At 42.3% G+C, this 14,797-nt stretch overlaps 1 protein-coding gene across 1 annotated transcript; it reads right to left on the bottom strand.

Annotated features, from left to right (window-relative positions):
- Window positions 1-12,974: 12,974 nt before the first annotated feature.
- Window positions 12,975-14,346, bottom strand: LOC133828881 (uncharacterized). Its single transcript, XM_062258947.1, has 2 exons — window positions 13,849-14,346; window positions 12,975-13,765 (listed from the first exon to the last, which is right to left on the bottom strand). The coding sequence occupies exons 1-2, from the start codon at window positions 13,894-13,896 to the stop codon at window positions 13,061-13,063; spliced, it is 753 nt and encodes a 250-aa protein (XP_062114931.1). The 5' UTR covers window positions 13,897-14,346; the 3' UTR covers window positions 12,975-13,060.
- Window positions 14,347-14,797: the final 451 nt, after the last annotated feature.

Raw genomic sequence — 14,797 nt, 5'->3', positions numbered from 1 at the left:
AATTGAATGATAAAAGGAAAACAACCACAGTTCTGTAATGAATTACAGTTGATGTCCCTCCATTAAGATATAAAACCAAGTTCATAAATTATTTTGGTTAGTCACTAGAACAAAACATCAATCAAATATTTTTAAAAGAATCTTAATGCCATTTATCATTACTACAAAACTCGGTAAACTCGAAACCTAGATCCTAATAATGTACTTGAACATCATAGTCAAGGTAATAAATCATTCATAGTAGCAAAATTACTTATCTTAACTAAACTTGACAACATATAGAATATGTGCCTATATTCGTATATGATTAATTATATAAACAAGGGTACCTAAATCCAAAGCTCAAGTTTTAAAGAACAAGCTTAGAAGAATAAGCCAATTAGAGACAAAAAAAAGTATGTCCAACAATTTAAACAATTTCTCCATCAAGATATAATATGTGTATGCTACTACAACAAAAAGGGTCATCCGTCGCCCCTAATAATACTCAAAGTCGTCGCTAATGGTCATTAGCGGCGACTTGTCACCACTGACGTGTCGCTGCTAATATTTCGACGCTAATGTTGATTATTAGAGGCGACAAAACAGTCGCCCCTAATAAATTGAAAGTCACCCCTGATAATCGTATATCCTATATCATTTTTCGCCCCTAATAATATAATATTAGCGGTGAATTTGATATTATGAGGGGTGACCAAAGTCGCCCCTAATACTTTTATATAATTAAAAAATAATAAAAAAGTATTAAATTAAAATATTTAAATACTATTTTTTAATTTATAATATCAAAATTAAATATGCATAAAATTAATAATTTATTCAAATTAAACAACTAATACGATATCATCCAAATTAAATATCCATACAATAATATATTAATTAAAAGTTATTGTTTAATACAATAATATATAAAACATCTCAACCCTCGGCGTCCTCTGTATTGTCCCCTTCTTCTGGTGTCTGCGGTGGTTGCGGTGCCTATGGTGTGTGCGAAGGCATCGTCCATGGATATTGTGGAGGTAACAATGATCCTCCAGGTCCATACATGTATTGATAAGGATAAGGATATGGTAGAGGTTGAGACAACGATCCACTCATATGAGGAGGCGGGGGTTGGGACGAAGGTCCACTCGTATGAGGATGATAAGCCCAAGGGTATGGAGGCATCAAGCATTGATACATATATGGCTGGGCCAAAGTTTGAGATGAAAAAGTTGGTGCAGGGGTGTCAGAATGGCCTGGTGAAGGCTGAGAAGCTGAAGCTTGAGACGTGTGTTGTGTCTGAGTTTCAGAAGACAAGCCTACATACTTCTCGAAAAACCCCTGATATGTATTCTGCATCTCCACATTTGATGCCAGACATTTTTCAGATGGGAGTTGCTGATACACGTACTGAAGCTGCTCATTCATGACCTTCACAATATCAACCAATTCACGTATTTCCTCAGTCGGCTGTTGAGGTGGTGCCTGAGATTGAGTGTTTTGAGAGGGACAGTTTAACGCTTTTCCCTTTAATTTGTGGCCAACTCCTCGCTGGTGGCTCTGCCTTTCACTAAGAACCTGATTTAGTATCTTCATTTGATCAACCGAGGAAGAATCATTGGTACCAGATTCAACTGTCTGCTGAGTCTCAACTTTAAGAGTTGACTTCAACTTAACCTGTTTTAAGAAAAATTATAATACAAAAGAAAAATATAATTATTTGAATTGATAATAAAGTTAAACTTACATAATCTCGTTCATCATCCTCATTGACAAAATTATTATTCTTTTTTTTTCCAGTGATACTTCTTCCATTCCTCAATAAGGTTCAGGTTCAACTAATAAAGAAAATGAGAATGTTAGAGAACTTATAAATTTATATAACTTAATTAAGTTAACATTTTCACTTTTCGTGACGAGTCGCCACTAATGATTTCTTGCCTTGTGTTGTATAGAACTTCATATGGTCTCGGTTTATTTTGTTCTTCACTAGGCGGGCAATAAACTATGGACTTCTGAAAAACTCACAAATTTGTTTCCACTCATCGACATTGACATATTTGGGTGGATTCTTTAGGACCTCGTCCCAATCATCTAGTCCTTTGTAGAACTTTTTGAAATGGGCGTCCCGCTTAGTTTTCCTATCTTGGTATCTCTCAGCCATCTCAGCATCGATACTGTCAATGAGGGTGGTATAATCTGGCCGCCCATCTATTTGATAGATGTGCTACAATCAGTAGAAAACATGTTAATCGTGCTGGAATTATAATACAATTTTTATTAAAGTAAGATAAAAAAAAAAATTTACCTTTACTTTACTAATGACATTGTCCTTATACCATTTTTGGCACTCATCCAATCTTTGAATATCCTAGAACTTCTGATGTGACTTGGGTGCCCAAAAGATGGACAAAAGCAACATGTTCCATTCCCACCACTTGGTACATGATAGGGTCAACCACTATGGGAAGTGGATGTCCAACTTCTCGCCTTCTGTCATCTAAATTTTTCCCAGCGGCAGGCCGACGACCTTTTCTCTTTGGTGGAGCTACTGTATTTTTTTAAAATAAGTGAATCATATAATTTAGTATGTTGTATAATAAGGTCTAATTTAAATAAATTTTAAAATACCTGACTCGCAACTGGAGGGGATCGTAGTAGGATCTGGTGGATCTTGACCACCACCATCTCCGCCATGGTATGAAGCTACATCTGCTGAGTATCATTTCTCCACCGATGATTACTGGCCAAGAATCGTCTATGACCAACATAAGATGCCTTACCAATCACTCGGATAAAGGATGTGTCTTCGTTGCATGTAGGAAAAGCCTTGTAACCCTGACCCCTCCATCCAGACAAACTAATTCGAGTAGGAAAATCGTTCACCGTCCACAAAAGGGTTGCACACATCTTGAACATGTTGTTGTTTCTACCATCCCTACTTTCCACCCCGATAATCCATAGCTCTTTCAAATCGTCCACCAATGGCCTCAAAAATACATCCATGTCCTTACCTGGTGATTTTGGCCCAAGAATAAGAAGAGTTAGCATGAAATAATGGTATTTCATACAAAGCCATGGTGGCAGATCATAGTTCGTTAACACAACAGGCCACATGTTGTACGATAAACTCATGTTTCCAAATGGATTAAACCCATCGGTAGCCAAGCCCAGACGAACATTTCTAGGATCTCTTGCAAAATCAGGATGTCTGGTGTCAAAATCCTTCCATGCTAACCCATCAACCGGATGACACATCATCCCATCTTCTTTCGATCTCCCAGTAGGATGCCATGGCATCTCTTTCGCTGTATGCCTTGAACTATACAATATCATTAATCAGGGAATCAACAGAAAATAATGCATCACTTTATGTGGAACCTTTTTTTCTTTTATTCTTCTCATGTATCCACTTGCTACTTCTGCACACTGGACATGAATCTTTAGATGCATGCTCATTATAAAATAAGCAGCAATCATATCTACACACATGTATTGATTGGTATCCCAACCCTAATTTACTTAGTTTTTTTAGCCTCGTAGTGGGATGCTAGAATTTTGTTTTCCTTCGGAAATGGAAATTTTAATAACTTCAACAATTCATCAAATGTGTTGTTCGGTATCTTCCCCCTAAATTTCAAGTGCATCAACTTAGATAAAAAGTTCAGTGATGATATCCAATCACAACCCGGATACAACTCAGCTTCAATTTCGTCGAATAACTCGTCATAGTGCTGACCCATTCCACTGTTAACTTCTTCAGCATTGTTTGGTAAAAGAAAATCATCAACGATGTCTCGCATCTCATCTACGGGATCATTCTTATCCACCCCTTCATCATCAACATCTTCCTCGACTTCACCATGGTAAATCCACAATTCGTAACTCTATTGGAAACCCAGATCGAATATATGTGCCTGAACAACATCCAAAGTTTGCAGTCTAAGATTCATGCATTTGACACATGGACATCTTATTCTCCCGTCACAATCTTTGTGTTGTGACGCCATATTAATGAAATTTTGGAGACCAATCCAATAAGCATCACAGGCACGATTTCTCAATTTCGTCTAATTCTTATCAATCGCCATCTACGGTAAATATAAGAACACACAATTTAAAAATATTAATTAAGTCAATTAGTTGAGTTGGTTGGTGAGCATGTTTACCAATTTTATTTTCTTTTATAAAAAAAGTTAAAATGAAATAAAATAAGACATCTAGTACTCCCCACTTTTTCAAGATATTTGAAAAAATATCTTGAAAAATATGACGAATACTTGATGAATACATTGACTCGGATTACTATCCCCAAGGCATCCACTAGGTCTATATCTATGACTTTTAGTTATTAGAAATAATAACAATTTTTTGTTATTAGAAATAATAACAATAATAACCATCATACCCTATCCCGACATCATTTAGACCCTATGAACCCTATAAGGATCATATCACGAACCTATAAAGACCTATCCCAACCCCCGACCCTTTCACAACCCTTGACATGATAAAGATCCTATCCCGACCCTATGAACTATATCCCGACCCCCGACCTTATCATGACCCTATCACGACCCCCGACACGATAAAGATCCTATCCGACCCCGACATTATCCCGACCCTACAAAGACCTATCCCGACCCCTGACTCTATCCTGACCCCCGACACGATAAAGATCCTATCCCGACCCCCGACATTAGCCCCGACCCTATGAACCATATCATGACCCTATAAAGACCATATCCCGACCTCGACCCTATCCTGACCCTATCGCGACCCCCGACATTATGCTAACCCTATGAACTATATCCCAACCTTATAAAGACCATATCCTAACCCTATAAAGACCTATCCCGACCCACGACCTTATAAAAACCATATCTCGACCCCCGACTATCCTGACCCTATCCCGATTCCCGACATGATAAAGATCCTATCCCGACCCCCGACAATATCCTGACCCTATGAACCATATCCCGACCCTATAAAGACCATATCCCAACCCAATCAAAACCTTATCCCGACCCCCAACCCTATCCCGGTCCTATGAACACTATCCCGACCCTATAAAGACCATATCCCGACCCCCGACCATATCTCGACCCTATAAAGACCTTATCCCGACCCCCGACCCCCGACCCTCGACCCTATCCCAACCCTATAAAGACCTATCCCGACCCCTGAACCTATCTCGACCCTATAAAGACCCTATCCCGACCCCCGACATTATCCCGACCCTATAAAGACCATATCCCGACCCCCGACCCTATACCAACCCTCGACCCTATAAATCTACAAAAAAATTGGGCAGCATCTCCTCTATACTAATGACCTAGCCATTTGTATTCAGTTGAAAAAATAATTCAAAACACACACTATAAGTTTCTTCCTTATATCTTCGCAACACACAAAAATTTGACAGAACCTACTTCACTAATACATGCAAGTTCATAATCTCCCTTATCACTGCAACACACAATGCGTATCTCAGAACCTACTTCACTATGGATGAATATTAAGGATATTCAAACTCATCTAGCGATAGTAAATAATAATAATAATAAAAAATAACACATAAAATAAATACATAATATATATTGTTTACCCAAAAATGGCTTTGGATGACGTGGCAAGAATTTCTTACACGTGGCAGTTTTGAGTGAATGGATCCTGTTCGATCATCGACCAGATAATTATTGATTCGTCAAGTCTCGCGTTTAGATGCGACCAATCTTGTCGCATACTTCCATTTACTTCCTTTGAGATATGCAATCTTGTAATAATTACATTTATTATGTTTCCTTTTATTACCTTGATATGCTGATCTTAATTGTAATTAAGTCCCATCGGCCCATGTAACCCCCTTGAGCATATAAATAAGAATGAGAGGGCTTAAGGAGAGGAATTTTGAACTTTTAATCTTTGTATTCAGAGAGAAAAGCATAGTATGATTATCCACCGAAATTGTAATCCTCTCAAGGCTTGTGAAACTCAAGAACCCTAGTTCTTTGATCATAGTATTGGGATTCAATATCAATAAGAACACTAAGTGGACGTGGGTTATTACCATCTTACTGGGGCCGAACCACTATAAATCATTTGTGTCATTTTCATTCCATTTGATTCTCTTCTTGATTTCCTTTTCGTTCTTTGTCGTTTATTTGACTTCGTGTCGTTGGCCAAATCAAGGGTCAACATTTTGGTGATTTCATTGAGAGATTAATAAAAAAACTTCAAGAAGATCAAATAGCGAAGACATCCAAGAGAGCTGGGCAGACTTCTGGCGCTACATCAACTAAGCCTTCTCCTCCAAATGTGGCAGAAAATGAGCCACACTTGGATTTTGAAGAAGAAGAAATGGATTCTGAGACGCTAAGGAAAACACTGAGTGTGTTGCAGGACGAATTGGCCAATCTAAGGGCCAATCAAGAGAATGTGACAGAGACCTTGGCGCTACAACAGAGGGAGATTGAGCGTCAATGTCAGGAGCTGAATGAGCAGCAGGCAGACATGGACCGTCGGCAGAGAGATGCCACAGCCGCTCTAGAAGCAGCCATTCAATTGGCTCGGGGACAAGCTGTGCCGAATTCTCAACCGGATCAGCCACAAAATGCACCACCGCAGCGGGCCCCAAATCCGAGTCCTCTGCTCCAGCCGACAAGCCCTCAAAGGCCGGAACAACTGCCTGTTGCTCAGCAGGATATACCAGTTAAGGATCCCGAGCAATAGCCACCCTCTCAGGCTGTTCGCAGCAATCCCCAACGCCAGAGGCAGAATAGGGCTGGGCAACCTCCCCGAAGCCGTAGGCGCCCAGGGGTCGATGAGCCAAATCCACCGAGTAGGGGCAACTTCCTTCTGCTAACAGAAGGCACAACGAGTTAAGCTCTCCGGTCAGGGCCCCCTCACGGCATAATAATGAACGGGGACCCACCGACCAATGCAGGCCTCCCCCTGACACTCGGGAGATGCTAGCTAGAGGAGGAAACAACATGACCAGCCAGTCGCGCAATGGTCGGTCGCAATTTAGGGACAGCCATGACTATAATGAGGCCAATTCCGGCAAGAGGAATGCTGGTCGAGGGCATGAGGAAAGAGGTGGAGACAGGAACCCCCCACCAAGAGAAAATAGACCTACAAGACAGAATGCTGGGGGGCAACCCAGACAGCATAACGTCTTTGATCGGCTGGGTGCTAGCGAGCAAAGGCGCAGAGATGATGACCTGAGGGATGTGCTCAACGACGGGTGTGAGAGGCACGATGAGTACGCTCTGCCGGCACCTGCAGCCCCGGTGATCCCAGACACTGTTCAGGCTCAAATTGACACTCTGAATCAGGAGGTACAACAGCTGGTGGGGAGTGAGACATCCCACATTGAGTAAGATCGGAGGAGAGGCACTTCGTTTGTACAGAGGATTGTTGGGGCAGAAACCCCTAGTAGGTTCAAGATGCTAGTATTACCGAACATCGATGGGTATGAGGACCCAGTATCTAATGTAAACAAGTTTGAGATACAGATGGATATTCAGAAGGCGTCAGACGATGCCCGTTGTAGGATCTTCCCCGCCACCCTATCTGACACTGCACAGGAATGGTTCTTTAAGTTCCCTCCGGCTAGTATTGTATCATGGGAAATGTTCGTGAAGGAATTCTACGGACAATTCTATGCTGGTCGCATACACCCCACTGAGGCCAACCAGCTAGTCGAGATACGACAGAAGGAGGGAGAGTCCTTAAAGGAGTATGTCCAGCGCTTTATGCGAACAGTGGTTGGAGCCAAGACAGTGGGTGACGAGGGAAAGATGATGGCTCTAACTGCTGGGGTAATCCATCATTCTCCCCTCTAGAACAACCTGAGAAAGAATGGGGTAAAGAGTACCCAGGAGTTTCTTGATCGAGCTGATCGATACATCAAGCTCGAGGATGCGATTGCCAACGAGGGGAAATCGCCTACGAAAGACAAGGGACCAAAGGAAGATCCCACCAAAGCCACCAACGGGTTGGATAAACCCAATGGCAACGACAAAGGCAACGGGAACGGAAATGGTAAAAATGGTGGAAAAAGGGCGAACAATGAGCCATCAGCGTCTGAAAATAAACGCCCCAAAGGCAATAGGTATGAGCCAAGATTCACCAATTTTACAGCCCTTGTCGAGAGAAGGGCGGAGGTCTACTAGGCGACCAATTCCAATGTCCCTTATAAGCGACCAGCACCTATAAGGACGGATATCTCCAAGAGGGATACAACAAAATTCGGTCGTTTTCACAACGACTACGGACATGACACCAATGAGTGTAACCAGTTGAAGGAAGAGATTGAGTTCCTTATCAGATAGGGACACTTAAGGAGGTACGTACGAGCCACAGGAGGATCTCAGCGAGAGGCAACAAGCAGGCGCCTGCACGCCAACGCTCGCCACCTTTACAGCAAGTTCCTATGGCAGGTACGTTACTCACCATTAGTGGCAGCCCACACCTTGCAGGAGATAATGGGAAGGCAAGGAAGCAATACGCTCGTACCTTACGCCACGACCAGGACATCGAGATGATGAGTGTGGAGGATCGAGCACCTAAAAAAGCTCGAACAGAGGAGGAGTTGATAACCGTCTCTGAAGACGATGCTCAGCATGTAAGATTCCGACACTCGGATCCGCTGGTCATTAACGTCTAGATTGCCAACATGATGGTTAAGAGGGTGTTGGTTGACACAGGGAGCTCAGTCAACATCTTGTATAAGTCTTCACTGAAGAGGATGAAGTTGTCCGTCAAGGATCTGGAGTCATGCAGCCAAACCATATATGGTTTTTCTGGCAAAGGGCTCGCGCCAAAGGAACTACGCCTAGGAACAGGACATTACTCACTACTTTTATAGTAGTTGATTGTCCTTCTGCATACAATGTTGTAATTGGAAGGCCTATTTTGGTCACCTGCGAGTCGTTACCTCGGTTTGGCACCTTGCCTTGAAATTCCCAACTGACACAACGGTAGGATGCATATTAGGAAACCAGCAAGAAGCGAGGGAATGCTACAATGCCTCGATATCTAAGGCAAAGAAAGGTGGATCGAGGGAAACCGCCAGAAAAGAGTTACAGACGGCCAATGAAGTACAAGCCCAATCAGGTGATTGTGTCACCAAATAGAGTGTTGCCAAAAGTGAGAATAGGGATTTGGATCCTCTCTTTGGGTATTTTGATGAAGAAGTAGGACCCATCGAGGACCTCAAAGAGGTCTAACTCGATGAAGCAGATCCAACCAAGGTTGTGAAAGTCGGTAAAAACTTAGAGACAACAACAAAACAGAAACTGGTGGAATTTTTAAAGAAGAACCAGGAATTCTTTGCCTGGTCGCATAAAGACATGGTTGGAATAGACCCAACAGTCATCAGCCATGTCCTGAACATTGACAAAAGTTTTCCACCAGTGCAACAGAAAAGAAGGCTGCTCGACAAAGATAGATCAAAAGCTTTAAAAGAAGAAGTCGAGAAGCTAAAGGAGAATAGATTCATCAGGGTAGCGTTTTATCCATCGTGGGTCTCTAATCCTGTACTAGTACCTAAGCCGAATGGAAAATGGCGAACATGCATGGATTTCACAGACCTTAATAAAGTCTGCTCGAAAGATTGTTTCCCACTCTCGAGAATCGACCAGCTGGTCGATGCCACTTCAGGGCATGAGATCCTATTATTTATGGATGCATACTCTGGGTACAATTAAATCATTATTCACCCACCTGATGAGGATCACACTAGCTTTCGGACCGATACAGGGCTTGATTGTTGCAAAGTAATGCCCTTCGGTTTGAAAAATGCTAGTGCGACTTACCAGCAACTAGGAAATCATATGTTCAAGGAGCTGATCGGTACAAACATGGAAGTATATGTTGATGACACGCTGGTTAAGTTGAAGAAGGCAGAAGAACACATATGAGCCTTGCAAGATTGCTTCAACGTCTTGAATAAATATCAGTTGAAGTTGAATCCCCTCAAGTGTTCCTTCAGAGTTGGATCAGGGAAATTCTTGGGATTTATAGTAAACTCACGAGGAATTGAATCTAATCTTGAGAAGAACGAGGCCCTGATTGATATGAAATCGCCAACAAAAATCAAAGATGTTCAAAGTTTAACCGAAAGGATTGCTGCTCTAAGTAAATTTATCTTCAAATCGACGGACAAGTGCATCCCATTTTTTAATCTACTTAGAGGCAACAAGACATTTGAATGGACGGAGGAGTGTGAACAAGCTTTCCAAGCTTTAAAGATGCATATGTCGCAGCCTCCAATCCTATCTAAGTTGATCGAAAAAGAAACTCTGTTAATCTACTTGGCGATCACAGAATATGCTGCTAGTGCTGTTCTAGTAAGAGAAGAGGAAAATGTGCAAAAATTCGTGTATTATGTAAGCCAAAGGCTAATAGGAGTAGAGCTGCGATATCCTCCTATTGAAAAATTAGCCTATTGCTTGATTTTAGCCTCCAGAAAACTGCGGCCGTACTTCCAAGCTCACCCAATCACAGTGTTAACCGACTATCCCCTACGACAAGTTCTGTAGAAACCAGAAGCCGCGGGCTGATTATTGAAATTGGAGGTTGAACTTGGGCAGTTTGAAATCTCTTACTTACCACGAGCAGCAGTAAAAGGAAAAGCTCTGGCTGACTTCGTCGCGGAGCTCACTGGGCTTCCAGACAGTGAGCAGACAGAAGAGCCTGAACCTCAAAGCCAAACTCCCCCTTGGAAGTTGTTTATAGATGGTTCTTCTAATAAGCACCACGTTGGAGCCGGAGTGATTTTGGTGACGCCTGAAGGACATCGATTCCACTGCGCAATCCGATTTGACTTCACTGCGCTAACAATGAAGCAGAGTATGAAGCACTACTCGCTGGGTTACGATTAGCCAGATACATGAACATAAAGTCACTTGAAATCTACAGTGACTCCCAGTTGGTTCAAATCATTGGAGAATACCAAGCCAGGGGCTTGAAGATGGTCGCTTACTTGGGTAAAGTAAAGGATCAGTTGGCACAGTTTGAAAAGTATACTCTCCAGCAAGTACCTCGCGACCAGAACGCTGATGCTTTGGCCAAGTTAGCGAGTGCCAAGGATGCTGGCACCCTGAATATAGTACCTGTTGAATGGTTGTCCACACCAAGCATCCAAGTAGAGGAAACCTCTCTGGTGATTCAGGCGGAGGATACATGGATATTTCATTGAGTACTTGACGCATGGAGTATTGCCTACGAACAGAAACAAAGCAAGGACCCTCCAAAGGAAAGCTGCTCGGTTTATCCTGGTCGATGGAATCCTATACCGAAGGGGATACTCAATGCCACTCCTCAGATGTATTTCAAAAGAGAAGGTTAAAGAATTAATGAGAGAGGTCCATGAAGGCTTTTGTGGGGATGACGCTGGGGGGCAGAGTTTATCGAAAAATATCCTAAGGCAAGGATACTTCTAGCCAACAATGAAAGAAGACTCGATGGAATTTGTTCAAAAGTGCGACAAGTGCCAGAGATTCTCCAAGATTCCACGAGTAGCCCCTAATGAGCTAAAGCAGATGCAAAGTCTGTGGCCATTCGTAGTATGGGGTATAGACCTAATTGGATCTTTGCCCACAGGGAAAGGTGGTGTCAAGTACGTCGTAGTGGCAGTCGATTACTTCACAAAGTGGGCCGAGGATGAGCCACTTGCAACCATAACGACCAAGAAAGTGCTGGATTTCGTGGTCAAGAACATTGTGTGTCGCTATGGATTGCCAAGAAAAATTGTCTCAGACAAAGACACGCAGTTCGATAGTGATCTGTTCACATATTTTGCGAGTGGCATGGAATTATCAAAAGCTTTTCTTCAGTTTCTCACCCTCAAGCAAATAGAAAAGTCGAGGCAGTCAATAAGATGCTAAAAGAAACTCTAAAGAAAAGGCTTGAAGAAGCAAAAGGGACATGCCCGGAGAAATTGCCTGAAGTCCTCTGATTGTACAGAACATCCCATCGAACAACAACATGTCATACTCTATTTTCCTATTGAATTAGATCTGCCATCGCATCGGAGGATGACATACGATCAAGGCTCTAATAGCCAGTTATTAATGAAATCCTTGGATTCGGTCGATGAAAGGCGCAAGCAAGCCCAACTCCAAGTGGCAGCTTACCAGCAAAAGGTCGCCCTGTATTTCAATTCTAAAGTACTTGAAAGGAAATTTAATGTCGGAATATAGTACTTAGAAGAGTTTTCCTCAACACCCGCGATCAGGCCGCTGGAGTACTCGGACCTAACTGGGAAGGACCGTACCAAATCGAAGAAGTCCTCCATCCAGGCACTTACAAACTTACTCGCTTAAATGGAGATCTCATTCATCGCTATTGGAATGGAGAATACCTGCGCAAGTACTATCAATAAACAATTCTTCTTAAAGAATTAGCTTGTATTAATTTTACTTTTTACAAGTTTATGAATAAGGGTTAGTCATTTTTATGACTGATCGCTTATAAGTGTAAGATCATATTCTTGATCACTCGTACAGACACGATTGTCCATCTATTACGAGAATAAAAGGGACTGTGCGCAACCAGTCAATCTTGCCAAACTATTGTATTTATTACAAGTATTTGCTCATTACGTGTGTTGTTTTGGTATATTATCGTTTTAAATTCTCTACTACGAGCATAAATGTTCAAACATGTTTTGGTAAAGGCAAGTGACCGAGGACCTAAAGCTCCTCAATCACTTGGGGGGGCATATAAGGTATCTGGTAAGCAAAGCATATCAACAGGTATGTAAACACACGAGCAAAATAAGTGAAAGCATGCTACGGTACTTAGAGTATTTTTCAAAATTTTATTATTTTGTTAAATCAAACCAAAGTGCTATGCTAAGTTCGGTCATACGAATAGATATTATAATAGAATGCAAATATTATAATATCAAAAATGAAATCCTTTACACCACGAGCAGTTACTGCTCGGATGTGATTGTCTGTTAGAAGGTTAAAGCTGCCCGTCCAGCAATAAAAGTAAAAATTGGCTTTACATCACGAGCCATAGATTGTGTATCCCAAAATAAAAGTTAAAGAAAAAGCAGATAAAGTTACGAGGAGGCCGAAAGATCCTGCTGAGGCTCTTGTGGCTGCTGGTCGATGGCAGCTCCAATGTCTTCCTGGACACCCTCAACGCCTGTTGCTAGAGAGATCTCGGGAGACCCTTGAGTCTTCTCTTCCTCTAAGCGTGCCACACACCTTGCTAGCTCAGCCTCCCTTATATGGTCTGGTAGATAGGAAAAGTCAGCGTTGGGATTGCATTTCCAGAACATATAGAAACACTCAAACACCGCCCCCTCGTATTCTTCAAGGTTGCGGGCATTCGCCTCCTCCAGATCGGCAGTCTCCTTGTGGCTTATCTCCAGCTCTGCTTGAAGCTTGTGGGCTTCCCGATAGTTCATAAGCGAGACCTCTTTGTACTGCTCCTTGGAAGCAGTGATCTTAGCGATTGATGCCTCCAATTTCTTTAGCTCCGCTTCGAGGGAGGCAAGTTTGGCCTCATCCGTTTGCAACACCCCGGTGTGTTTTGCCTCGACCTCCCTGAATGCCTCGATGTGTTTCGCCTCGACCCCTTGGAGCTCCTCGATATGCTTCACTTCAACTTCCTTGAGTTGCTCGTCATGTTTAGCTTCGATTGTTTTGAGTTGCTTGGCATGTTGGGCCTCGGCAATGCAAAGCTGATCGCTAAGCCTCTTTTCAAACTGAGCAGCCATTGCCCTCGAACTTCGCCAGCCGGAGCTCATGGTGAGAACTCCCTGCGATCAGAGAAAGATAAAGTTATTAGTAGGAATAAATTGACAAAAAAAATTAATAAAGTATGGTAAAAATGGCGACTTACGCTAAGCACTTCGTTCAGTGCATGGTTGAAGACCTGATCGACCGCCATGGAGATAGTCTATTGGATGGCCTCTCGGCTGCAGCGGTGCTTGGTAATCTTGGTCAGCCTAACTTTGGCTGAATTGAGCACCACACTCGTAAGATCTTCTCTTGAAGATTTTGCTGGGCGACCAGTAGGCGTCTAGTCAGTGGAAGCTGGAGGAGTGAGGTCAGCTGGAGCTGGAGGAGTTTGTTTGGCGGGAGCTGGGGGATTTTGTTCGACTCTGGGTGTATGAGCAGCTACAATTGATAAACACATGGCCAATATTGCTACCTCCAACAAAGTGATGGATCTGGCGTGGTACCCCGACTCTGGTGCAACCTCTCACTGCACTCTATTTCAGTCGAACTTAGCTTAGAAGGAGACATATCATGGACCTGGAAAAGTACACATGGGCGATGGTAATGGACTATGAATTCATAATGTTGGTAAGTTTCACTTTCTTACACCATTTACTTCAAAACCTCTCACCCTAAACCGTGTTCATCATGTCCCTAACATATAAAAAAATCTAATTAGTGTTTCCAAGTTTACTTCAAATAACAATGCATTCTTTGAGTTCTATCCTAACCACAGTTTTGTCAAAGACCAGGTTTCCAAGAAAACGTTGATGCAGGGGTATCTTGATGTAACGACCCAAAATTGCTAATAGGGCTCAGGACCTTGATTAGCGTGCTGGGACGACATAATTGGTAAATATGTATGTTTAATTGGTTAAATGCATGACTTCGTGGCATGCATGATTGATATGATTATATGGATATAATATATGCATGTTTATGAGTATTAGATATGCATGTGGACATTTATAACTTATAAGGGTATATTTGTAATTTTGTCCCATTGAGGGCATAAATATGATTTTATGTGATTTATGATTGAGACCACATTCTTATGTGGATATATTTGC

Source organism: Humulus lupulus, chromosome 4 (genome assembly GCF_963169125.1).
Source record: "Humulus lupulus chromosome 4, drHumLupu1.1, whole genome shotgun sequence".
NCBI classification, from domain to species: domain Eukaryota; kingdom Viridiplantae; phylum Streptophyta; class Magnoliopsida; order Rosales; family Cannabaceae; genus Humulus; species Humulus lupulus.
This window is presented reverse-complemented; position numbering and strand designations above follow the sequence as displayed.